The sequence below is a fragment of the Chiloscyllium plagiosum genome, unplaced genomic scaffold, assembly GCF_037043375.1.
Source record: "Chiloscyllium plagiosum isolate Xiang-an unplaced genomic scaffold, Cpla_swu_hap1 HiC_scaffold_1, whole genome shotgun sequence".
NCBI classification, from domain to species: domain Eukaryota; kingdom Metazoa; phylum Chordata; class Chondrichthyes; order Orectolobiformes; family Hemiscylliidae; genus Chiloscyllium; species Chiloscyllium plagiosum.
The window spans coordinates 161,157,526-161,184,033 of NW_028270139.1; the positions used below are offsets into that span (position 1 = coordinate 161,157,526).

General features: G+C 43.1%; 1 protein-coding gene across 2 annotated transcripts in view; it reads right to left on the bottom strand.

Moving 5' to 3' along the window:
• dok1b (docking protein 1b) overlaps window positions 1-26,508 on the bottom strand; it is a 78,965-nt gene that overhangs the window by 11,574 nt on the left and 40,883 nt on the right. For both annotated transcript variants that reach the window (XM_043691278.2, XM_043691371.2), the window contains exons 2-3: window positions 8,070-8,372; window positions 6,039-6,117 (exon numbers count right to left, since the gene is read on the bottom strand). In XM_043691278.2, the coding sequence (XP_043547213.1) occupies window positions 6,039-6,117; window positions 8,070-8,372 (382 nt within the window). The remainder of the gene's footprint in view (window positions 1-6,038; window positions 6,118-8,069; window positions 8,373-26,508) is intronic.

The following is a 26,508-nucleotide window of genomic DNA, read 5'->3' on the forward strand; positions in this document are numbered from 1 at the left end:
ATTTTATTTGCTCAATCACGTACATTTTTAAACGAGTGGGTAAATAAAGCAAACAAATAGCCTATAAATGTTTGGATGGATCTTCAATGGTCTCAGTACCATATCGATTGGTTATTTCTAAAATGGTGGATGTGCTTCTGATATGTGTTGACATAATGGGCCAAAGGGCCTCTTCTGTGCTGTATCTATGGCTCTATTCTGAGCTGATGGTAAGAAATAAGAAAAGGTAGAAGACAGAGGGTGGTGGTGGAGGGTTGTTTTTCACAATGGAGGCCTGAAGGAGTGCCACAAGGATTGGTGCTGGGCCCTCTACTTTTTGTCATTTACATAAATGATGTGGATGCGAGCATAAGAGAGGTACAGTTAGTAAGTTTGCAGATGACACCAAAATTGGAGGTGTAGTGGACAGCGAAGAGGGTTACCTCAGATTACAACAGGATCCGGACCAGATGGGCCAATGGGCTGAGAAGTGGCAGATGGAGTTTCATTCAGATAAATAAGAAGTGCTGCATTTTGGGAAAGCAAATCTTAGCAGGATTTATACATTTAATGGCAAGGTCCGAGGAAGTGTTGCTGAACAAAGAGACCTTGGAGTGCAGGTTCATAGCTCCTTGAAAGTGGAGTCACAGGTAGATAGGATAGTGAAGAAGGCATTTGATATGCTTTCCTTTATTGGTCAGAGTATTGAGTACAGGAGTTGGGAGGTCATGTTGCGGCTGTACAGGACATTGGTTAGGCCACTGTTGGAATATTGTGTGCAATTCTGGTCTCCTTCCTATCAGAAAGATGTTGTGAAACTTGAAAGGGTTCAGAAAAGATTTACAAGGATGTTGCCAGTGTTGGAGGATCTGAGCTACAGGAAGAGCTGAACAGGCTGGGGCTGTTTTCCCTGGAGCATCAGAGGCTGAGGGGTGACCTTATAGAGGTTTACAAAATTATGAGGGGCATGGATAGGATAAATAGGCAAAGTCTTTTCCCTGGGGTCGGGGAGTCCAGAACTAGAGGGCATAGGTTTAGGGTGAGAGGGGAAAGATATAAAAGAGACCTGAGGGGCAACTTTTTCACGCAGAGGGTGGTACGTGCATGGAATGAGCTGCCAGAGGATGTGGTGGAGGCTGGTACATTTAAGAGGTGTTTGGATGGGTATATGAATAGGAAGGGTTTGGAGGGATATGGACCGGGTGCTGGCAGGTGAGACTAGATTGGGTTGGGATATCTGGCTGGCATGGATGGGTTGGACTGAAGGGTCTGTTTCCATGCTGTACATCTCCATGACTCTAAGAGGGCAGGTATTTTCAAATTGATACCCAAGACTATCTTTTGGTTCCAAACGCAATCCCTCTACCAGTGGCCATCTCAAACCAGATTCCTGATTGGACACAGAACAACAACACCCCCACAAACCGCTACCCCCCTCCCCTACAACCTCAATGCCAACTGGAGGCTCAATGTTTGATTTGCCAGGAGAGGGTATAAGCAAACCCCACGTTTCTGTTCAACTTCGCTGACATCACCAGACACCATAAAATCCAGCTTTTGTCTCAGAACGGATGATAGATGCCCATCTCCCCAACCTTGCTCACCTCCTGAGAATCTTTTGTAAGCATCAAGTTCTAAAGCCTGGATCCCCTCTCTTGCAGAATTTTATTGAAAGAAACAGCGATTTCTTTTGTCTTTAAAGTGTAAAGGTTATTCAATTAACGGATGTGCAACGTGATGACGAGACAGAAATACTTGGAAGTCTTGCAAGTGAGAAGCAAAGAGCCAGGGTTCTATTTGGACAGCTGTTGGCAAAGGTATGATGGGCCAGGCCTTCTCCTGTGCTGCAAGGTTTTGTTTTTGTCACTGGTGTTACAGGATCGTGGGTGGCACAGTGGTTAGCACTGCTGCCTCACAGCGCCAGAGACCCGGGTTTAATTCCCGCCTCAGGGGACTGACTGTGTGGAGTTTCCTCCGGGTGCTCCGGTTTCCTCCCACAGTCCAAAGATGTGCAGGTCAGGTGAATTGGCCATTCTAAATTGCCCATAGTGTCAGCTGCACTAGTCAGAGGGAAATGGGTCTGGGTGGGTTTCTCTTCAGAGGGTCGGTGTGGACTTGTGGGACCATAGGGCCTGTTTCCACACTGTAGGGAATCGAATCAAATCTAAAAACTTTCATAGAACCTTGGTTAGAGCACACCATGAACACTTTTAAAGTCTGTTATGAAAAAGACATATATGAGACATTGAGAGAAAGGTATTGTAAAAAAAAAGTTCTATGACAATGATAGCAGAATGAGATGCGGTATGGGTCACAAAAGATGAAGCAGCGATGTCTCTTTTCTCTGGAAGAAGCCGAGGTCAGGGGGAGGAATACTTAGCCAAAGCCTAAGCCGGTTAATATTTTTGACAGTACAGTGGCTCAGTGGTTAGCATTGCTGCCTCTCAGCGCTAGGGACCCGGATTCAATTCCAGCCTCGGGCAACTCTGTGTGGAGTTTGCACATTATCCCTGTGTCTGCTTGGGTTTACTGTGTTCCCACAGTCTAAGGAGGTGCAGATTAGCCTTGGTAAATGTGGGGTTACAGGGAATAGGGTGGGATGCTATCTCGAGGCGTACTGCTCTTCGGAGGGTTGGGGGGAACTCAGTTGGACGAATGACCTCTTTTCACACTGTAGGGATTCTATGATTTTGAAAGGGTTTGGATTGGCCAAGATTGGAGAAAATGTTTTTCCTCACAGAGGAGATCAGAACTATGGGCTACAAACACAAGACAGTCATCAGCAGATCCAACAGGAAATTCAGGAAAATCTTGATTGGTTAGAATTTGGAACAATTTTTCGAAGCAATCCAACAGAGACCGAGGCGCACAGAGGCCGAGGGTTTAAAAGGTGAAGGAAAAAGCAAAAGGATTTCCAGCTGGACTGTTAAAGCTGTTGGATGGAATTACCAATTTCTGTGCGATAAACAGATTTTTTTTAATATAAAGTCTCGATTTTCAGGAACGTCAAGACTGCAGCTATTTCAAGGGTGTGAAGGGCAAGTTCAGGCACGAGACATTTCAACATCTAGAATGTGTCGTCAGGAAAAGTGATTGAGGTCAATACATTGCTCTCAATAAACATGTTGCATTGAGCAAGTGAGAGAGAGTGCTGTTTCACCTAGATATTTAGCAGAGGCCAAGTCTGCCTCCTCAGTAGAAAGCCCTACATCACTATGTGAAGATAAGGAGGAAGGATCCCAGCTGATAACCTTGCTAACATGGGTTACGAGAAAGGATTAACTGCTTATTCACCCCCCTGTTGCGATGAGATCGTATTGAGCCAGTTGGCTACCACACTGCAACAGTAAGTATGAAGTGCTTAAAAGATTCGGCCCAGTGTCATGTGCATGATCCATGGGTACCAGAGCTGAAAATGTGTTGTTGGAAAAGCGCAGCAGGTCAGGCAGCATCCAAAGTGCAGGAGAATTGACGTTTCGGGCATGAGCCCTTCTTCAGGAACCGAAACGTTGATGCTCCTGCTCCTTGGATGCTGCCTGACCTGCTGCGCTTTTCCAGCAACACATTTTCAGCTCTGATCTCCAGCATCTGCAGTCCTCACTTTCTCCATGGGCACCAGACACAAGGATCCTGTGTGTGACATATGCCAGCCTCCACAAACCCTCATGCCACATCTCCAAACCACTTTACAAGACACATCTGAATTTCAATCCTCCACCTCAGGGCCTGTGGAGACAAATTGGAATTAAAGGTTTCGAGTCAAATGACCCTTCCTCAGATACTGGCAGACCTGCTGCGCATTTCCAGCAATTTCTGTTTTTGTCTCTGATTTACAGCATCCGCAGTTCTTTAGGTTTTTCATTTGGCTCATCTTGCTGTGGTGTTGCAGTGCTGATCAGCACAGCCAGCCAGAAAGTGTAACATGGTTGTCAACAAATCTCAGTCAAGCCACGGGTTTTTGGTCAGGTTGCCCCTGCACAGAAAGTCAAGAACACACTCCAACTCCAGTCCAGGAAATGGTCAGTCAACTGAATGCGTACCTGATGGTTTAGGTCAAGGGGGAGCTGGGAAATCCAGCCCTTAGCTTTTACAAGAAATGCCAATACATATACAGGGAATCCTTTTGTATAGAAGCACAGAATAGAAACACTAATTTCCTGTTTGAGTGTTCAGATTTGGATAGAGACCTACACTAACCTACACTATTCCACGTACATCCATATGTTTGTCCAATGACGACTTGAATGCACTTAAAGTTGGTGAATCTACTGCCATTGCAGGCAAAGCATTCCATTTCAAACATTTCAGGTGTAACCCTTAATGGCTTGCTAAGTTCTGCCATGTTTCCTACATCAGAAGTGACAATAATTTGTATTTAGAAAGTTGCGGAGTATTTGGGGATGTTCCAAGGTTATGAAAGACACTAATTAAAGGCAAGTGTTTTCACCTACCATTAATAAAGTGGGTTCAGTTATATGGGAACTGTGGTTCAACCTGGTGAGTAACTAGTTAGGTTGGAATGCTTCAGGACATAGTATTAATTTGAGTCACAGAGGTGTAACCCTTCTTTGGGACTGGGGATGGGTGTAGGGGAGAGAACCAGTTTGGTTGATGGGAAGAATGAATTGTCTATCAATAAAACACTCCCAGCCTACTATGTTCAGTGTGCAATCTTTTTCAATCTATGCCATTGTTACAGTTGAATCCAATGGGTGCAGGATCTAGCCCAACATTATAGATTATGACAAAGTCACGTGCAGAGCTGAGGGAATGCTGCATTGTCAGAGATGCCATCTTTTTTCAGATTAGATTACCTACAGTGTGGAAACAGGCCATTCTGCCAAACAAGTCCATACCGAAACTCCGGAGAGTAATCCATCCCAGACCTATTTCCCTGACTAGTGCACTGAACACTATGGACAATTTAGTACGGCCAATTCACCTGACCTGCACATCTTTGGACCATGGAAGGATGCCGGAGCACCTGGAGGAAACCCATGCAGACACGGGGAGAATGTACAAACACCACACAGACAGTCGCCAGGGGCTGGAATGGAACCTGGGTTCCTGGTGCTGTGAGGCAGCAGTGCTAACCACTGAGCCACCGTGCCACCCCGAGAGAGAGATTTAAAAATCTTTGATCTTCAGAGATTAAAGATTTTCTTTAAGACTTTCACAGGATCTGGGCATCATTAGTAAGATGATCTTTTGTCACCCATTCCAACTCCCCCTTGAACTGAATGACTTATTAGGCTATTTCAAGGGCAGTTAAGAGTCAACCACATTGCCATGGTTCTGGAACCACATGTAGGCCAGACCAGGATGGGGTGGAAGATTACGCTGGGGAGTGGGTGTCACTGCCTGGCCAATCTTTATTGCTCATGTGTAGTTTCCCTTGAGAAGGTGATGGTAAGCTGCCTTCTTGAAACTTTGCTGTCCATGTGCTGTAGCTAGACCCACAATGCCATTAGGGAGGCAAGTCCCTAAGATGAGAAGGAGAAATAAAAGTGGCAGCTGGGATAATTGTACTCAGCACTCAAGATGAATGTGTGCTTTATAAACTAATGGCCAGAACTGTTCATAAATAATGTACAGCTGAACACGATAGGTGTTTCTGTCTTCATTCATAAGGCCAGACCTGAACCAGCTTTAAGAAAACACCCTGTTCCATTATTCCCTTCAAACAGCTGATAACAGTAAAATCCCTGTTATCCTCACTTTTGAATTTCAGATGGAGGTTGCATGAGAATTCTGGATGCTTGGGATCCAGATAATAAGGGATTTTATTGGCTCTTAAAAAAAAGTTTTAAAAAGTCTTTGCATTATAAAAGGCACTAAAATAAACAAAAGCATCATAAACTACTAACAGATCATCAAGGCCACACTAGAGTGGGTTCACAATTTTCAACAGCTCAGTCATAAATGGGAATTGGAAATTCAATTTTTTTCCATTGTTATTATAGGTTTCATCCTTGTAAGAAGCATCTGTGACTTGGAGACAAGTAAATAATGAGGCATAAATCCTGGTGGTCGAATACCAGGCAATGTATCCTCCTTACCTTCAGATCGAGAGTAGTAGATACTGTTCTCTGCCATCTCCAAAGGTTTTGAGTTTGCTCCACAGCAGGGATCAGGAGTCTACAATGAAAGAGAGTGACACAACTTTAAGTAGAAGGCTATCTACAGAACTCCAAGAGTATCTGGGGTCCGATGTGGTAACTGATGCTGGAGTAATAATTCAAAGGCATGGGTTAGTAAATCACAAAATAATGAATTCAAGTCCAAGATACCATGATTCCCATTCAGTTTGTGGAAATACTAAATGAAAAAGCAAATCTCAGTAACAGTGAACTTGAAGTTGAATTGGCACCAAATTCCAGTTGATTCATAGATGTTCTCTCATCAAAAGAAAACCTGACTAGTCTGGGCCAGAAACACCATTCCACATCAGCTGATCCTTAGCTGCCTCTGAAGTGGACTAGTGGACCATAGAGTCAACAAGGTTTTACAGCATGGTGGCTCAGTGGTTAGCACTGCTGCCTCACAGCGCCAGGGACCCAGGTTTGATTCCAGCCTCGGGCTACTGTTTGTGTAGAGTTTATACATTCTCCCCGTGTCTGCATGGGTTTCCTCTGGGTGCTTCAGTTTCCTCTCACAGTCACAAAGATGTGCAGGTTAGGTGAATTGGCCAAGCTAAATTCCCCATCGTGTTCAGGGATGTGTAGGTTAGGCACATTAAGCAGGGGTAAATATAGAGAATTGGAAATGGGTTTGAGTGGGATACTGTTCAGAGGGTTGGTGTGACTTGTTGGGCCCAAAGGCCTGTTTCTACACTTTTGGGATTCTATGCCCCCTATAATTTTGTACATGCCAAATCAGATCCACCCCTTCTCAGCCTTCTATATTCCAAGGGAAACAACACCAACTTATCTAGTCTCTCTTCATAGCTGAATCTCTCCAGCCCAAGCAAAATCCTGGTGAATCTCTGTCTGGTGCAATTACCTCCTTCATATAGTGTTCAGAACCAAGTGTGGACCAATTAACTTTGTATACAACGCCATCATAACCTCCTTGCTCTTGTAGCCAGTGGCTTGACTAATAAGGTCAGGTGTTCCATATGCTTCTCAGTAGTGACGAGAAAGCAAACCCCTCCACCACCTTTCCAAGGCAAACAGGGGGATGGACAATAAATAATGACACTGCCCACATCCTGAGAATAAATAAAAGATAATTGTATCCCTCTGTACAGCTAGTATTAGTTAATTACATCAACACAGTGGTCCTTAAAGCTCCTAGTTCTTGGATATGTGTCCCAGATGTTTGCCAAACATGGAAGGCAAAAAAAAAAATTCTCTTTTCCCCTCCTGGAAAAGGTAGTTCTTTCTGGAACAGTATTCCCATGTAGGAGAAATGGGCAATACTGTTTCAGAAGCACGAGTTGTTTTCCTTGGAGCATCTATAAATAAAATCTACCCAAATGGCGACCACGTTAATATTGATTGTCATCTGGCTTACTAAAGTCCTTTAGGGAAGGAAATCTGACGTTCTTACTTGGTCCTGCCTACATGCGACTCCAGACCCACAGCAATGTGGTTGATCTTTAACTATCCTCTGGGCAATGTGCAATGAGCAACAAAAGGTAGCCAAGCCATTGGCACCCACATCCCATGATCAAAAGAAAAAGATTAGGAGGATGTTTAATAGACGCTCAAAAACCATGAAGTGCTTTGATGAGAGCAAATAAGGAGAAAATATTTCCAGTGGCGGAAAGATCAGAAACCAGTGAATATATATTCATCAAAAAACTGGAATCACAACAGGAATTAGAACTTACGATTTGGATATCCTGTCCAAAAGAGGGGTAGAAATAATCTCAAAGGCAGCATTGAAAAGTGAATTGAATAAATACTTGGAATAAGAAAGAAAATTGTAGTACTATTGAGAAAGAGTGAGGGAGTGTAATTAATTGGATAAATACACCATAGAGCCAGCATAGGTACAAGGAAATGAATGGCATCCTTTAGTGCTGTATTAAACTAGTGATTCTCCTCCACATCCCTTCCAATACAATTTACATTCACTGGACTCACTGGAAATGCAGTTTCACAGAGTTTCTCGACCCAGTCTGCACTCGTTTGTTTTTCTGCAGCAAAGGTGTACAGCTTCTCTGCTGTTTCAATGGTGAAAGCAGACATGGACTCCTTCGGACAGACTTCGCTTGGTATGTGTGCAATGCTTATGCAGTCAGACAGCCGGATAATCTTTTTGTCCATTTTTTTGGTGGCCTGCTTCTCCGACAAGTTGGCCCCATCCTTGCTGTCATAGAATTCCAACCGGGAGATCCCATTCTGGCTGGCTGGATACAAGACAAACCAATTCTTCTTCCAGTGTTTCTGGAAAAAAAATACAGCACAAGAACATAAGGGGCTGTGGAAGACCATTAAAAACAATGACTGCCACAGCTAGAAGGGTCAGGGTTGTAGATGGCATCCCTACACTACAACCAAAAAGAATATCAACCCTTGGGCTACAAGTGGCAAGTAACATTATTTAAAAAACAAAAACAGCAATTACTGGAAAATCTCAGCAGGTCTGGCAGCATCTGTAGAGAGAGAGCAGAGTTAATGTTTCGGGTCCAGTGACCCTTCCTCAGAACAAGGTTTCTGAAGAAGAGCCACCCAAAACATTAAGTCAGTTTTTCTCTCTCCACAAATGCTGTGGAGACCTGAGTCTTTTCAGTAGTTTCTGTTTTTGCTTTCCAGCATCTGCAGTTCTTTCTGTTTCATCATTCAAAAGTTTTTAAAAAATTCATTCACAGGATGGGTGCTGCATAGGCCCTTATTTATTGAGAATTTAACTTCAGTATTTACAAAAAAAATTGATAATAAAAATACACTTTCCACTCATTCACCATAGGAAAAGGAGTAGGCTTTCACACCATCCAGCATTCAATGTGATCATTGCTGATTGAACACTTCAATGGCTTTTACCCAGTCGATCCCCATAACCCTGAATGCCATTGGTAATCAGTAATCTACCTACTCTACAGCCATAAAGTCAAACAGCATAGAAACTAACCCTTTTGTTTCAACTTGTCCATGCTGGCCAGGTTTTCCAAACTATATTCATCTCCAATTTTCTACGTTAGGCCCATATCCATTTCTTGGATCAGTGGTGCTGGAAGAGCACAGCAGTTCAGGCAGCATCCGAGGACAGGCAAAATCGACGTTTTGGGCAAAAGATCTTCATCAGGAATAAAGGGCTTTTATTCAAGAGGAATAAAGAGCTCCTTATGAAGGGCTTTTGCCCAAAAGGTCAATTTTGCCTGTCCTTGGATGCTGCCTGAACTGCTGTGCTCTTCCAGCACCACTGATCCAGAATCTGGTTTCCAGCATCTGCAGTCATTGTTTTTACCCCATATCCATTTCCTATCCACATACCTGCCCAAATGTCTTTTAAATGCTGTAATTAAGCCAGTCTCTACCACTTCTTCAGGCAGTTCAGTTCACATGTGCACCACCCTCTGTGTACAAAGGTTGCCCCTCAGGTCCCTTTTACATCTTTCCCCTCTCACCTTAAACTTATGTCCTCTAGTTTTGTTCTCCCCAACCCTGGGGTAAAGACCTTGGCTATTGGCCCTATCCATGCTTTCATGATTTTATCGAGGTAAAAACAATGACTGCAGATGCTGGAAACTAGATTCTAGATCAGTGGTGCTGGAAGAGCACAACAATTCAGGCAGCATCCGACGAGCAGCAAAATCGACGTTTCGGGCAAAAGCCCTTCATCAGTTCATGATTTTATCAACCTGTATAAAAAGGTAATGCGTCAATCTCCCACATTTCTGGGAAAACATCCCCAACCTATTCAGCCTCTCCTTATAACTCAAACCCCTCCAGTCCTTGTAACATCATGTAGAAAAAAAAAGCATATTTCGACAATGTCTAATTAGACATATTCACAGACGGAAATTCCACAGTCCTTTGTGGCGTTCAAAACACCACAGGCAATTGTGGTATTTTACATTGGTTATAATGGGAAAGTCAGATTTGCTCAACTTGTTTAATTTCAAGTTGTACTTTTCACAAGCTCAGCCACAACATTAAGCAAAGACTAAGTGTACCACACAGTCTGTAGTGATTCAGGCTGGCGGGTCACCATAACTCTTTGCAGGGAAATTAGGGATGGAGGATAAGTTCTGGCCATGCCAGTGAAGCCCACATCTCTGAACCAATTAAAAGATTAGATTAGATTCCCTACAGTGCGGAAACAGACCCTTTGGCCCGACCCCCAGTCCACACCGACCCTCCGAAGAGTAACCCATCTGGACCAATTTCCCTCTGACTAATGCACCTAGCACTATGGGCAATTTAGCATGGCCAATTCACCTGACCTACACATCTTTGGACTGTGGGAGGAAACCAGAGCACCCAGAGGAAACCCATGCAGACATAGGGAGAATGTGCAAACTCTGCAAAGACAGTTGCCTGAGACTGGAATTAAACCTGGGACCCTGGTGCTGTGAGGCAGCAGTGCTAACCACTGAGCCACCGTACCACCCCAGGCACTTATCCCACCATAGCACTGAGGAAGAATGCCACATTGTTACAGACATCACCTTTAGCACTGACGGTAAGTACACGTCTCCTCTCACTTCAAGTATAAACAAAAGGATTTCAAACTGTTAGGAACTATTCCCAATCTCCTGGCCAATATTTATGTCTACAAAGGCAGAGTATCATGCCATCACATTTATTCTTGTCAGTCAATCAGCTGATGAGTGGCAGATAAATGAAAGGTATCGCATTTTGATAAAACAAACAAGAGCAGGACTTCTACAATTAAATCATAGAACATAGCATCATAGAATCCCTACAGTGTGGAAACAGGCCCAACTACTCCACACTGACCCTCTGAAGAGTAACCCACCCGGACCCATTCCCCTACCCTATTACTCTACATTTATTCCCGACTAATACACCTAACCCACACATCCCTGAACACTATGGGCAATTTAACATGGCTAATTCACCTAACCTGCACATCTTTGGATTGTGGGAGGAAACCCATGCAGACACAGGGAGAATGTGCCAACTCCACACAGTCACCAGAGCTTAAATTGAACTCCGGTCCCTGGCACTGTGAGGCAACAGTGCTAACCACTAAGCCACCATGCTTACCTAATTAATGGTAGGGCCCTGGGTGGTGTTGTAGAACAGAGACACCTAGGGGTACATAATTCTTCGAAATTTGTGTCACCGATAGCCAGGGTGGTTAATGTGGCATTTGGCACACTTGCTTTCATTGCGCGGTTCTTCGAGTATGGAGTTGGGACATCATGTTGAGGTTGCACAGGATGTTGGTGGAATACTGTGTGCAGTTCTAGTCACCCTGTTGTAGGAAGGATATCATCAAGCTGGAGAGGGTTCAGCAAAGGTTTCTCAGTGGTCTTGCCAGGAATGGAGGATTTGAGTTATAAAAATAGGTTGGGACGCTTTTCCACTGGAGCCCAGGAGGTTGAGGGGTGACTTTAAAGAAGTTTATAAAACTTAGAAGTTTTTTTAGATTTCTCACCACTTCCTGAAAAGTAATACAGAAAGTACCCAAAAGGGATCAGTGCAGTTCTCAATGTATACAGAAAGGTGAAAGATCAGGTTTACATCAACACCCACTCAAGTGAAGTCAGCTACTTACAAAAGACAGACATTCATCAATTTTGGAAAGATTACAGAGATGAGGAAATTGAATCACTTTGAAACAGCAGACTCTTCCTCGGCAACTTGGCCCTTTGAGCTGAACTAAACACGTAAAACTATTGCTTTCAGTCTCTGCCACAAGTTCCTGCCTTGATCCACCAAAACAACTGTTCTTCCTGACAGCTGTATGAGATTGAACAAGATCATTCTCAATCTCGATGTCACTTTGACAAGTCTTCTCAAATACCCAGCGAACAATGCCCACATCCAAATGAATAAAAAGAAATAGATAAAAATAGGTTTGACCCTGAAGAACTTCTGACTGAGTATCAGTATCATAACAGTACTGTTTATTTCTATCTCCTTAACGATAGCTGGCTGTATCCAGGCCTCAGCTTATTTGTTGAAAGAACAAATACCTGTAGTGGTTAATCTCTAAATTTCATTTCATGTATTCACATGATCAGGGCTTCACTGGCTGGGTCAGCATTTATTGCCCATCCCTAATTTCCCAGAGAGCAGTCAAGAGTCAACCACATTGCTGTGGGTCTGAAGTCACATGCAAGTCAGACCAGGTAAGGATGGCATTTGTCTTCCCAAAAGGACATTAGTGAACCAGATGGGTTTTTCTGACAATCGATGGATTGACAATGGATTCATGGTCATCATTTGACTCTCCATTTCAGATGATTATGGAGTTCAAATTCCACCATCTGCCATCGAGAGATTCAAACCCAGATTCCCAGAACATTGTGTGGTTCGCTGGATTAACACCAAAAATACCACTAGACCATCACCTCCCCTTCACTTGAGTTAATACTGCCAGAATCTAACTTGCATATATTCACCACCACCATACTAAGTGACAGGGACCAGTCAGGCAACACCTCAATCATGAGATGTTCATCCTCATCCGTTCATCTTGCACTATCACCACCTCAAGCTTTATAAATCCTTCTACACCTGGGTCGGACTGGAACCAATGTTCTCAGGGGTGCTTTTGCTAATGCTGATGGGGAGGGTTTAAACTAATGTGGCAGGAGGATGGGAACAAAAAGCAAACAGTAAGGAGGTAGTAACTAAAGCCTGTAAGGAGCTAGATAATGAAGTCATTGTGACTAAGGGGAAGAGTAGGAAGGGAGCAGTTGATGAATGCAAAAGGACAGGTAGACTGAGGTACATTTGTTTTAATGCGGAAAGTGTAGTAGGTAAGGCAGCTGAATTTAGGGCTTGGATTAGTACCTGAGAGTATGATGTTATTCCAATACTGAGACTTGGTTAAGGTAAGGGCACGATTGGCAACTATATATCCCAGGATTTAGATGCTTCAGGCAGGATAGAGAAGGAAGTAAAAGGGGTGGAGGAGTTATATTACTGGTCAGAGATATATCACAGCTGTGCTGAAGGAGGGCACTATGGAGGACTCGAGCAGTGTGGCAATATGGGTGGAGCTCAGAAATAGGAAGGGTGTGGTAACAATGTTGTACTACAGGCCTCCCAACAGCGAGCGTGAGATAGAGGTACAAATATGTAAAGAGATTATGGATAGATGTAGGCTAACAGGGTGGAGGCAATGGGAGATTTTAAATTTTCCCAACATTGACTGGGATTCACTTACTGTTAGAGGTTTAGATGGAGCAGAATTTGTAAGGTGCATCCAAGAGGGTATTTTTGGGAGCAGTATGTAAATTGTCCAACTCGGGAAGGGCCATACTGGGCCTGGTGTTGGGGAATGAGCCTGTCCAGTTGGTTGACGTTTCAGTAGGGGATTACTTTGGTAATAGTGACCATAATTGCCTAAATTTTAGAATACTCATGGACAAAGGTGAGAGTGGTCCTAAAGGAAGAGTGCTAAACTGGGGGAAAGCCAAATATAGCAAACTTCAGAAGGAGCTGGGGAATGTAGATTGGAAGCAGCTGTTTGAGGGTAAATCCACATTTGATATGTGGGAGGCTTTTAAAGAGAGGTTGATTAGGGTGCAGGACAGACATGTCCCTGTGAAAATGAGGGATATAAATGGCTAGATTAGGGAACCATGGATGACAGGTGAAACTGAGATACTAGCTAAGAGGAAAAAGGAAGCATACATAAGGTCTAGGCAACTGAAAACAGACAAATTGCGGAAGAATATCAGGAAAGTACGACCAATTTGAAATGAAGAATTAAGAGGGCTAAAAAGGGATCATGAAATAACTTTAGCAAACAGGTTTAAGGAAAATCCCAAAGCCTTTTATTCATATAAAAAGGAGGAAGAGGGTAACTAGAGAAAGGGTTAGCCCACTCAAGGACAAAGGAGGAAAGTTGTGCAGGGAGTCAGAGAAAATGAGATTCTTAATGAGTACTTTGCATTGGTATTCACCAAGGAGAGGGAAATGCTGGATGTTGAGGTTAGGGATAGAAATTTGATTACTCTAGGTCAAGTCAGCATAAGGAGGGAGGAAGTGTTAGGTATTCTAAAAGGTATTAAGGTGGACAAGTCCCCGGGTCCGAATGGCATCTATTCCAGGTTACTGAGGGAAGCGAGAGAGGAAATAGCTGGGGCTGCAACAGATATCTTTGCAGCATCTTTGAACACTGATGAGGTGCCAGGACTGGAGAATTGCTAATGTTGTCCCCTTGTTTAAGGAGGGTAGCACAGGTACTTCAGGTAATTATCGACCAGTGAGCCTGATATCAGTGGTAAGGAAGCTGCTGGAGAAGATACCAAGGGATAGGATCTATTTACATTTGGAAGAAAATGGGCTTATCAGTGATAGGCAGCATGGTTTGTGCAGGGAAGGTCATGTCATATCAACTCAATAGAATTCTTTGAGGAAGTAACAAAGTTGATTGATGAGAGAAGGGCTGTAGATGTCATATACGTGGACTTTAGCAAGGCATTTGGTAAGGGTTCCCATGATAGGCTGATGGAGAGGGTGAAGTCGCATGGGCTCAGGGTGTACTAGCTAGATGGACAGAGAACTGGCTGGGCAACAGGAGACAGAGTAGTAGTGGAAGGAGTTTCTCAAAATGGAAAACTATGACTAGTGGTGTTCCACAGGGATGCGTGCTGGGACAACTGTTGTTTGTGATGAACACAAATGATCTGGAGGAAGGCATAGGTGGTCTGATGAGCAAGTTTGCAGATGACACTAAGATTGATGGAGTAGCAGGTAGTGACGGGGACTGTCAGAGAATGCAGCAGAATATAGATAGATTAGAGAGTTGGGCAGTGAAATAGCAGGTGGAATTCAATCCATGCAAATGCAAGGTAAAAAATCACAACACCAGGTTATAGTCCAACAGGCTTAATTGGAAGCACACTAGCTTTCGGAGCATCGCTCCTTCATCAGGTGATAGTGGAGGACTCAATCCTAAAACACAGAATTTATAGCAAAAATTTACAGTGTCCTATGGGGATAAATGGAGTAGAATGTGCTTTTATTCCAAAATTAGAATAATTAGAGGTGGATTCATTTAAATTCACAGGGTCAATGGTGAAAGACTTACAGCCAGAGAGCCTGGAAATATGAGACGCAAGAGGTTGACATTTCGGACAGTTGAGGCAAAACTTATTTACTCACAAGCTTGTGTATTTTTGGAATCTGCTATTCCAAAGGGGCTGTGATCCAAGTGTTGAGCATATTCATGCTCGAGATGAAAGGCATTTTGGAACCGAAAAGAATCGGGAGATTTAAGGATAGGACAGGAAGGTGGAGTTGGAGGGGAGACATCAGCCACAGTCTTACTGAATAGTGGAGCAGGTTCTGAGGACTTTTTGACCGCATTCCTACATGGTAGGAACAATGTTCATTTATATCCAACTTTTATTCCCCCAAAGCCCTTCTCAAGGCAAATTTTCAAACAAAGTTTGAGACAGAGCCATAGAATCAGTCAAGTGGCTGAAGCTTGGAATCCTAGAATGCAGTCATAATGGAATGATTGTAGTGCAGAAGACCATGTCCTCTGATCCCCTGAAAGTGAAATTTTTCTGTTACTTTCCCAAGTTTTCCCCAAAGCCCTGTACATTTTCCTCTACAGATAATTATCTTACTCCCCTTTGAAAACTTTCCTTCTGAAGTATTATGCTTCTCTCACAGTACATAGAACATTACAGTGCAGTACAGGCCCTTCGGCCCTCAATGTTGCGCCACCCTGTCATACAAATCTGAAGCCCATCCCTCCTACACTATTCCATGTACGTCCATATGCCTGTCCAATGACAGTAGTTTGGTATCCCTTCCTAGTAACACCTCATGGTTTCAATTCCCTTACCAAGTTAGGTTAAACCCACCTCAATGGTACTAGCAAATTATCCTGCAAGGAATTTGGTCCCAGTTCTATTTATATGGAACCAACTAGGCCTTTACAGGTCTTCCTGATGAAGGGCGTTTGCCCGAAACATTGATTTTCCTGCTTCGCGGATGCTGCCTGACCTGCTGTGCTTTTCCAGCACCACTCTAATCTAGACCCTGATCTCCAGCATCTGCAGTCCTCACTTTTGCCTTTACATGTCTAATCAACATCCCAAGATTCAGGCACAACTGTTCTAGGTGTGTCCTCCTCGATCTACACTCATGGGGTTATAAATATAAACTGGATAGGACTACTTTTGCAGTGCTCCTTTCTGATCTTCTACCAAAGATGCTTAAATTCATTCTATAGGATGGCATCCCACTTTTTCCATCTGTTATTGGCACTAAAGTGGACCATGACTAATATCAGTTCACCCTCCACCTCCAGGTGGTTTTGAAGTCAGTGGCAACTTTAATTCTGGCACCAGGGAGGCAACATACCATCCTGAATTCATATCTGTGACCACAGAAAGAGAGTCAGAATCCCTACATTGTGAAAGCAGGCCATTTGACCCTTCCAGTCTACACTGCCCCTCCAAAGAGGATCCAACCCTACGCTATCTCTGTAACCATGGCTAACCCACCTAGCCTGTATACCCCTAGGCATCATGCACAATTTAGCACGGCCAATCCGCTTAACCTGCGCATCTTTGGACTGTGGATGGATACCGGAGAAATGAGAAAACCCACACAGACATGGGGAGAATGTTCAAACTCCACTCAGACAGACAGTCACCCAAGGGAGGAATTGAACCCAGGTCCTTAATTCTATGAGGCAGCGGTGCTAACCATTCAGTCACCATGTCGCCAACGGGCTGTCTGCTTCCCCTAATTTCCTATGGAATTTTCTATTCTCCTCCCACTTTTTTTTTTAAAGTCAATTGTACAGCTGTGGCATGGACTTGGCTGTAGCTGCAGTCCCCAGATGAAAACCATCATTTCTATCAGTATTCAGAATTAAATACCATTTGGAGAGTGAGATGTATTCAAGGGACTCCCACACTATGTCCCCATTTTTTCATGTCTCCTTGGGGCTCCTCCAAATGGTTAAACTGCAGCATGAACACACTTTTAAATGTGCTCTTCATGAAGTTCTCATCCATGTGGATTTGCTACAGTAATACCAAATTCTGCACAATGTCCGAAACCCAGAACACGAGCTGCTGCAGCTGACAATTCCTGCACTTCTAGTTATCCAGGACACAGGAAAATATCCATACGAAATGCAATCTAGGGGACAGTGCTGACCTGCCGTTCTTCTACTACAAAGCATTTACTACTTTAAAAATAAAGATTCACCAGTTACTTACCACTTTCACTGGTAGAAGAGAAGTAAGTGTTAAAGAGGGAATTCATGGAACGAGTGGTAATGCAGTTTTGGGAGGTAATTTCAGACTGTTCAGTTTGTGATTCACGAGAACAAACCATGAACAAGAGATGATATCCTTGGGCACATGGCCTTGCAGAATGCAATTTTTTTTACTCCGTTGTTCTTGGCAATTCAGCATTGTGGACAAGGTCATCGTTCTCCAAGGAATGGAGAGATGAAATTGTTTTGTTTTATGCATTAAAATGAAACCAAGATTCAGCTTTCTGTCTGCTGTTGCTGCCACACCTGCTGAGTTTCTCCAGAAGTTTCTATTTTTGTTTCTATGTTATAAAAATGAGTGTGTTTAGAGGACACATGGCTTTTGAACTGGAGTTACAAACAGACTAGATTTAAGGAAGCAAATCTGCTGACCTTACATGTTATCAGTGAATCAACCAGATTTTGCTAGAATTCACCAACTTCTTAGTCAGTTTTCGCTACTGGTTTTTAAACTATTGAAAATCTAGAAAACTAAGGATGAATTCAACTTGTATACTGTGATGACAGTTTTTGAATTGTACTCTCTGAATCATTGGTTACAGAACTGCTACATTCCAGGAGACCAATAAAGCAATGTGGAGGTGCTGGTGTTGGATTGGGGTGGACAAAGTCAGAAGTCACATGACACCAGGTTATTGTCCAACGGGTTTATTTGAAATCATAAGTTTTCAGAGCACTGCTTCTTCGTCAGGTGAAATTACATGAAGAAGCAGTGCTCTGAAAGCTTGCGATTTCAAATAAACCTTTGGACTATAACCTAGTGACGATAAAATATAGGAGCAGAAATAGACCATTCAGCATATTGGGTTTGCTCCATTATTTAATGGGATCATGACTGATTGGATACTCTTCAACTCCAGCATGCACGTGTACTTCACATTTTGGGGCTTGTTTGGAAATATATTCAAACTAAAAGCAAAGAATTCTCACATTTCTTTGATGGAATGCTTTAACTTGCTTGGCTTTGAAGTGGTGGATGATGTTTGTTAAGTGAGTGTACATTACAAGAATGTTTAACTGGATTAGAGGGCAAGGTTTAAAAAAAAAAATTCACGACACCAGATTATAGTCCTGATGAACACAACATCTGATGAAGGAGCAGCATTCCAAAAAGCTAGTGCTTTCAAATAAACCCATTGGACTATAACCTGACATTGAGAGAGTTTTAACTTTGTCCACCCCAGTCCAACACCAGCTCCTTCACATCAGGGAATAGAGGGAGCATACACAAAAGACAGCAAGGTGTTTTCTGATAAAACTAATGCATTGAGTGACACTGCAGCATTACTTATGAGCAGTCAACGATTCCTATTGGTAACATGTCCTATTGAATATGATAGGTGTTTGAATCAATGCCACCACGTGGACTGTAACAATAAAAGTGAGCACATGCTCTCCCATGTAACAACCTCACAGTAAATATACGAACAAGGAACAACAAAAAGCCCGCTCGGCCATAGAGATGTACAGCACAGATCTTTGAGCCTGCTCTGCCATTCAATAAGATCATGGCTGTTCTGATTTTAACTTCAGCTCTACATTCATACATGTCCCTGAGAAATGTTTCATCCCACTGGTCATCCAGAGTTTATCGACCTTGGTGATAAAAATATTTAAAGATTCTGCATCCTTTCGACAAAGCAGTTCCAAATACTCTCAACCTCCTTTGAGAGAGAAAAAAGAAGTTTCCTTATCGGTTTCAAACAATGACCCCTAGCTTTTGTGGGAAAAAAGAAACGCACTTTCAACATCATTCAGTCAATTCCTCTCAGTTTCAACTGAGTCATCTCTGACTCTCCTAAACTCGAGGATACAGGCCTAGCCTTTCATCATAAGACAATTCACTCATTCCAGGAATGAATCTAGAAACCTTTTCTGAACTGCTTCCATTCTTCTGTAAGTATGGTGGCCCCAGTGCAAACAGTGCTCCAGTTGTGGTCTCAATATCTTTTGTGAATGAATAATAACTCCTTACTCTTGCATTCAGTTTCCCTCACAATAAACCATAAAATTGTATTGTCTCTCCTGATTATAGAGTCACAGAGATGTGCAGCATGGAAACAGACCCTTCGGTCAACCCGTCCATGCTGACCAGATATCCCAACCCAATCTAGTCCCACCTGCCAGCACCCAGCCCATGTCCCTTCAAACCCTTCCTATTCATATACCCATCCAAATGCCTTTTAAATGTTACAACTGTGCCAGCCTCCACCACTTCATCTGGTAGCTCATTCCATACCTTGGTGTAAAAAAGTTGCTCCATAGGTCTCTTTTATATCTTTCCCCTCTCACCCTAAACCTATGCCCTCTAGTTCTGGACTCCCTGACCCCAGGGAAAATACTTTGTTGTTATTTACCCTATCCATGCCCCTCATGATTTTGTCAACCTCTAGAAGGTCACCCCTCAGCCTCCGACACTTCAGGCAAAACAGCCTCAGCCTGTTCAGCCTCTCCCTGTAGCTCAAATCCTCCAAACCTGACAACATCCTTGTAAATCTTTTCTGAACCCTTCTTCAAAGGGTAAAAAATTAGTTAAATATGATTTCCCTGTAACAAAACCATGTTGGCTCTGCCTGATTATCCACGTGCTCTGTTCCAACACCTTTAATAATATCCTGTAACATTTTCCCTCTGACAAGTGTTAAGCCATTGGGGGCCCGTAGTTTCCAGTCTCTCTCTCTTTTTGAGTAAAAGAATTATGTTGGCTATTTTCCAATGTAAAGGAATTTTCCCCAAATCGAATGAGTTTTGGAAAATTAAAATCCATCGCATCAACAGTTTCATAAGCTACATCCCTTAAGACCTAAAGATGAACCCAGAACCTGGGTACTTGTCAAGTCTCAGTTCCAACAATTTACTTGGTACTGCTTCCCTCGCAATTGTAACTTTCTTGAGTTCATCCCTCACTTTCAATTCCTGATTTAGCTTTTTCCAGAATGCAACTTGTATCCTCAAATAAAGGGTCAACAACTTTCCCAGTGAGATACACTCCCGATCATAAGAAAATAAGTTAGCAATCAGTTTTGTACTATTCTCCATGTCAAGGTGAAAGTCTAACTCCATCTGAACCTCTGCCCTAAAGAGTCAGTTCGGACATACAGCTTGTTTACAAGAGACACACACAAATTCAAACTTTAAGAAAAGGTTACATTACAGCAAGAAGGAAGTTGAATCATTCAGGCTGAAGCAGCAAATCACAAGACTATTTTTTCAGTATACATTAAATCATTCTACCAAGTGTATTCATTACTGTCAAAACCTCAAACAAGTTTTATCTATGGAGCAGAGAAGGGAGTAGACAAAACTCTTTGTAAAGTACAGGGCAAGTATTGTCATGTGGTTGATTGAGAACTTAAATTGGACTAATTGCATTTTGATTTAATCAATTCAGAAAATGAGTAATAGACATCTGGAATGCTGTCATTCACTATTTATACCAATGACTTGAAGTCAGAAATCAGAAGTAGCATAACCAAAATTGCAGATTACAACAAACTGACAAATGGCAGGGGGTGGATGATGTTCTTTCATGAGATGAGAGTGTCACTTGCAAAGTCAGCATTTCTGCCCCTACTGTGTTCGAGAAACTGCTGAGTGCCTCTTTAACTGCTGCAGTCCATCTGGTGATGGTATACCCACAGTGCTTTTTAGGATACGAGTTCCAAGATATCGATCTAGTACCAATGAAGAAACAGCAATACAGTTCCAAGTCATGATGGTGTTTGTGTTGAAGGGGAATTTACAAATGGTGGGATTGACCTACCTTGGGGATAGAGATCACTGGTTTGAAAGGTTCTGTCGAAGGAGGTTTAGAAGGTTGTTTAAGTGCACCTTGCAGATTGCCACTGTGCAATGGTAATGGGGTGAGTGAACGTTTAATAGGGTGCAAATCAAATTAACTTTGGTCCTGATATTATTAAGCTTCTTGAATGCTGGAGCTGCACTCATTGAGGCAAGTGGGACAATCGAGGCATCATGCTTTCGACTTGTGCCTTGTACATCGCAGAGAAAGGAAGAGAGTTCCTCACTGCAGGATTCGTAGCTTCTGGATAAAAGCAAATTACTGCGGATGCTGGAATCTGAAACCAAAAGAGAAAATGCTGGAAAATCTCAGCAGGTCTGGCAGCATCTGTAAGGAGAGAAAAGAGCTGACATTTCGAGTCTAACTGACCCTTTGTCAAAACTAAAAAAAAAAGGGAGAAATAGGGAGGTATTTATACTGGGCTGAGTCATGGCTCCAGAAGCAAAGGTAGCAGGAAAGAGGTGATAATGACCGTGCATAGAGAGATTATAGGGAGATTAGGAGCTGTAAATGACCAAGGCTGAAGTCGGTGGTATGTGACAAAATATGGGGGGGGGGGAAGAAGAAATTGGTGAAGCAGAGGCTGTTTTCCATTTTGCCTCTGCTTCACCCATCTCCCCCCCATATTTTGTCACATAGCACCGACTTCAGCCTTGGTCATTTACAGCTCCTAATCTCCCTATAATCTCTCTATGCACTGTCATTATCACCTCTTTCTTGCTACCTTTGCTTCTGGAGCCATGACTCACCTTCTCTCAGCCCAGTATAAATATCTCCCTATTTCTCCCTTTAAGCTTGGACAAAAGGTCAGTTAGACTCGAAACGTCAGCGCTTTTCTCTCCTTACAGATGCTTCCAGACCTGCTGAGATTTTCCAGCATTTTCTCTTTTGGTTTCGTAGCTTCTGGCCTGCTTCTGTTGCCACAGGATTTATGTGGCTGGTTCACTTTCTGGTCAATGGTCATCCCTGGGTGATTTAACTATGGTAAAGCCTCTGGAGGTAATAGCTAGAATCTCTTTTGTTGAAAATGGTCATTGCCTGGCAAGTATACGGCATGATCTTCTCTCCATCGTGAGGTCAGAAGTGGGGATGTTCACGAATGACTGGACAACATTCAGAATCATGAATGACTTCCTAGATATTGAACAAGTCCATGCCGAAATACAGAAAAACCTGAACAGGCTTGGGCCTTCCAATGCCAATTAACATTTGCATCACACAAGTGCCAGGCAATGACCATCTCCAACAAGAACAAATCTAACCATTGCCATCTCCGAATCTCCCACAAGCAACATCTTGGGGGCATTGTTAAGATGCTACACTGGGGAACTCCTGTAGTGTAGCAAGATGCAAAAACAAATATGAAATTTACAAACTTGGGTGCATAAGTGGCAAATTCATTTCAAACGTAGATAATGAGTGTGAAGTTTATATTTCAGTAAGAACATTATCTTGACATAGTCATAGAGTCCCACAGCATGGAGACAGGTCCTTTGGCCCAAACCAACCAAAATGTCCATCCACGCTAACCCCATTTCCCTGCACATGGCCCATATCCTTCTAATCATTTCCTATCCATGTATTTGTCCATATGCCTTTTAAAATGTTAATAGACCTGCCTCAACCACTTCTGCTGGCAGCTCATTCCATATGCGTACCACCCTCTGTGTTCTGTTTTATTCTTTCCTCTCTAACCTTAAATTGATACCTTTTAGTCCTCGATTCCCCAATCCTGGGAAAAAGACTGAGTGTATTCACCCTATCCGCGCCTCTCATGATCTTATACACTTCTATAAGATCCCCCTTCAGTCTCCTATATTCTAAAGAAAAAAAAAAGTCAGAGCTTGTCCAACCTCTCCCTACAACTCAGACCATTAAGTCCTAGCAACATCCTTGTAAATTTCTTCTGTACTCTTTCCAGTTTAATAACATCCCTCCTATAACAAGGTGACCAAAACTGAACACAATGCTTCAACTGCGGCCTCACTAACATCCTGTACAACTGCAACATAACTTCCCAACTTCTATACTCAATGCCCTGACTGATGAAGGCTGGTGTGCCAAAAGCCTCCTTCATGCCCTGTCTAGCTGTGACTCCACTTTCAGAGAATCGTACACCTGAACTCCAAGGTTGCAGTACACTCCTTAAGACCCTCAGAAAATAGTTTACTGGGGTACAAACACAAAGGCATTTAGGGCAACAAATACACTAGTCATGCTAAGTAGCAAAATAAAACAAAGAACTGCAGATGCTGAGGATCGGGAACAAAAAAATAGACAATAGACAATAGGTGCAGGAGTAGGCCATTCTGCCCTTCGAGCCTGCACCACCATTCATTATGATCATGGCTGATCATCCTCAGTCAGTATCCTGTTCCTGCCTTATCTCCATAACCCTTGATTCCACTATCCTTGAGAGCTCTATCCAACTCTTTCTTAAACAAATCCAGAGACTGGGCCTCCACTGCCCTCTGGGGCAGAGCATTCCACACACCCACCACTCTCTGGGTGAAGAAGTTTCTCCTCATCTCTGTCCTAAATGACCTTCCCCTTATTTTTAAGCTGTGTCCTCTGGTTCGGGACTCACCCATCAGCGGAAACATGTTTCCTGCCTCCAGAGTGTCCAATTCTTTAATAATCTTTTACGTCTCAATCAGATCCCCTCTTGGTCTTCTAAACTCAATGGTATACAAGCCCAGTCGCTTCAGTCTTTCAACATAAGATAGTCCCACCATTCCAGGCATTGACCTCGTGAACCTACATTGCACTTCCTCAATAGCCAGAATGTCTTTCCTCAAATTTGGAGACCAGAACTGCACACAGTATTCCAGATGTGGTCTCACCAGGGCCCTGTACAGCTGCAGAAGAACCTCTTCGCTTCTATATTCAATCCTTCTTGTTATGAAGGCCAGCAGGCTATTAGCTTTCTTCACTACCTGCTGTACCTGCATGCTTGTCTTCATTGACTGGTGTACAAGAACACCCAGATCGCTTTGTACTGCCCCTTTACCTAACTTGACTCCATTTAGGTAGTAATCCTCCTTCCTGTTCTTGCCACCAAAGTGGATAACCATACATTTATCCACATTAAACTGCATCTGCCATGCATCTGTCCACTCACCTAACCTGTCCAGGTCACCCTGTAATCTCCTAACATCCTCCTCACATTTCACACTGCCACCCAGCTTTGTATCATCAGCAAATTTGCTAATGTTACTATTAATACCATCTTCTATGTCATTAATATATATTGTAAAAAGCTGCGGTCCCAGCACTGATCACCGCCAGCCATTCCGAAAGGGAGCCGTTTATCACTACTCTTTGTTTCCTGTCAGCCAACCAATTTTCAATCCAAGTCAGTATTTTGCCTCCAGTACCGTGCGCCCTAATTTTGCTCACTAACCTCCTATGGGACTTTATCAAAGGCTTTCTGAAAGTCCAGGTACACTACATCCATTGGATCTCCCTTGTCCATCCTCAAAACATTCCAGAAGATTAGTCAAGCATGATTTCCCCTTCATGAATCCATGCTGACTCTGACCTATCCTGTTACTGCTATCCAGATGTGTCGTAATTCCATCCTTTATAATTGACTCCAGCATCTTTCCCACCATGGAGGTCAGACTAACTGGTCTAAAATTTCCTGCTTTCTCTCTCGCTCCTTTCTTTAAAAGTGGTACAACATTAGCCACCCTCCAATCCACAGGAACTGATCCTGAATCTATCGAATTCTGGAAAATAATCACTAACACATGCACGATTTCTCGAGCCACCTCCTTCAGTACCCTGGGATGTAGACCATCAGGCCCCAAGGAATTATCAGCCTTCAGACCTAACAGTCTCTCCAACATCAATTCCTGGCAAATATAAATTCCCTTCAGTTCAGATCCTTCAGCCACTGTTGCCTCTGGGAGATTGCTTGGGTCTTCCCCAGTGAACACAGATCTGAAGTACCAATTCAACTCTTCTGCCATTTCTTTGTTCCCCGTAATATATTCCCTTATTTCTGTCTTCAAGGGCCTAATTTTAGTCTTGACCATTTTTTTTCCCTTTCACATACCTTAAAAAGCTTTTACTATCCTCCTTTATATTTTTGGCCAGTTTACCTTTGTACCTCATTTTTTCTCTGCGTATTTCCTTCTTAGTAATTCTGTTATTTTTTAAAACTTCCAAATCCTCCGTTTTCCCACTCATCTTTGCTATGTTATACTTTTTCTCTTTTGACTTTATGTTTCTTAACATCCCTCATCAGCCATGGCCACCCCTGCCTCCTCATAGGATCTTCCTTCCTTTTTGGAATGAACTGACCCTGCATCTCCTGCATTATACCCAGAAATATCTGCCATTGTTCCTCCACTGTCATCCCTGCTAAGGTATTGCACCATTGAACTTTGGCCAGCTCCTCCCTCATAGCTCCATAGTTCCCTTTATTCAACTGAAATATTGTCACTACCGATTTGTACCCTCTCCCTCTCAAATTGCAGATTGAAGCTTATTGTATTATGGTCACTACTTCCCAATGGCTCCTTTACTTCGAGGTCCCTGATCAATTCTGGTTCGTTGCACAATACCAGATCCAGAATTGCCTTCTCCCTAGTAGGTTCCAGCACCAGCTGTTCTAAGAATCCATCCTCTGAGGCACTCCACAAAGTCTCTTTCTTGAGGTCCAATACCATCCTGATTCTCCCAGTCTACCTGCATGTTGAAATCCCCCATAAAACTGTAGTAACATCTTTATGACAGGCCATTTCAGCTCCTTATTCAACTTACACCCTACATCCATACTACTGTTTGGGGGCCTGTAGATAACTCCCAAGAGGGTCTTTCTACCCTTAGAATTTCTCAGCTCTATCCATACTGACTCTACATCCCCTGATTGTAGGTCCCCCCGCGCAAGGGACTGAATATCCTCCCTTACCAACAGGGCCACCCCATCCCCTCTGCCCATCAGTCTGTCCTTACGATAGCACGTATAGCCTTGAATATTCATTTCCCAGGCCCTGTCCACTTGAAGCCACGTCTCAGTTATCCCCACAATATCGTAGCTGCCAATTTCCAAAAGAGCCAAAATAAATTGCTGGAATGACTCAGCAGGTCTGGCAGCATCTGTGGAGAGAAAATAGAATGCTAAACAGTAAAGTGAGTTAACAATCCTGCCCTCTTCACTCAGCCTGTCCTTACCTCTGTCCCATACCAACTTTAGTGACTCTGAGTGGCCCAGTAAGAATGAGTTAGGAGAAATTCTGGAAGTAATCTTCTGTCACTAATTGGGCAAGTGGCACTCAACTGGTTTGTAAATAAATAAAAGTAAAATACGAGCCCCAAAG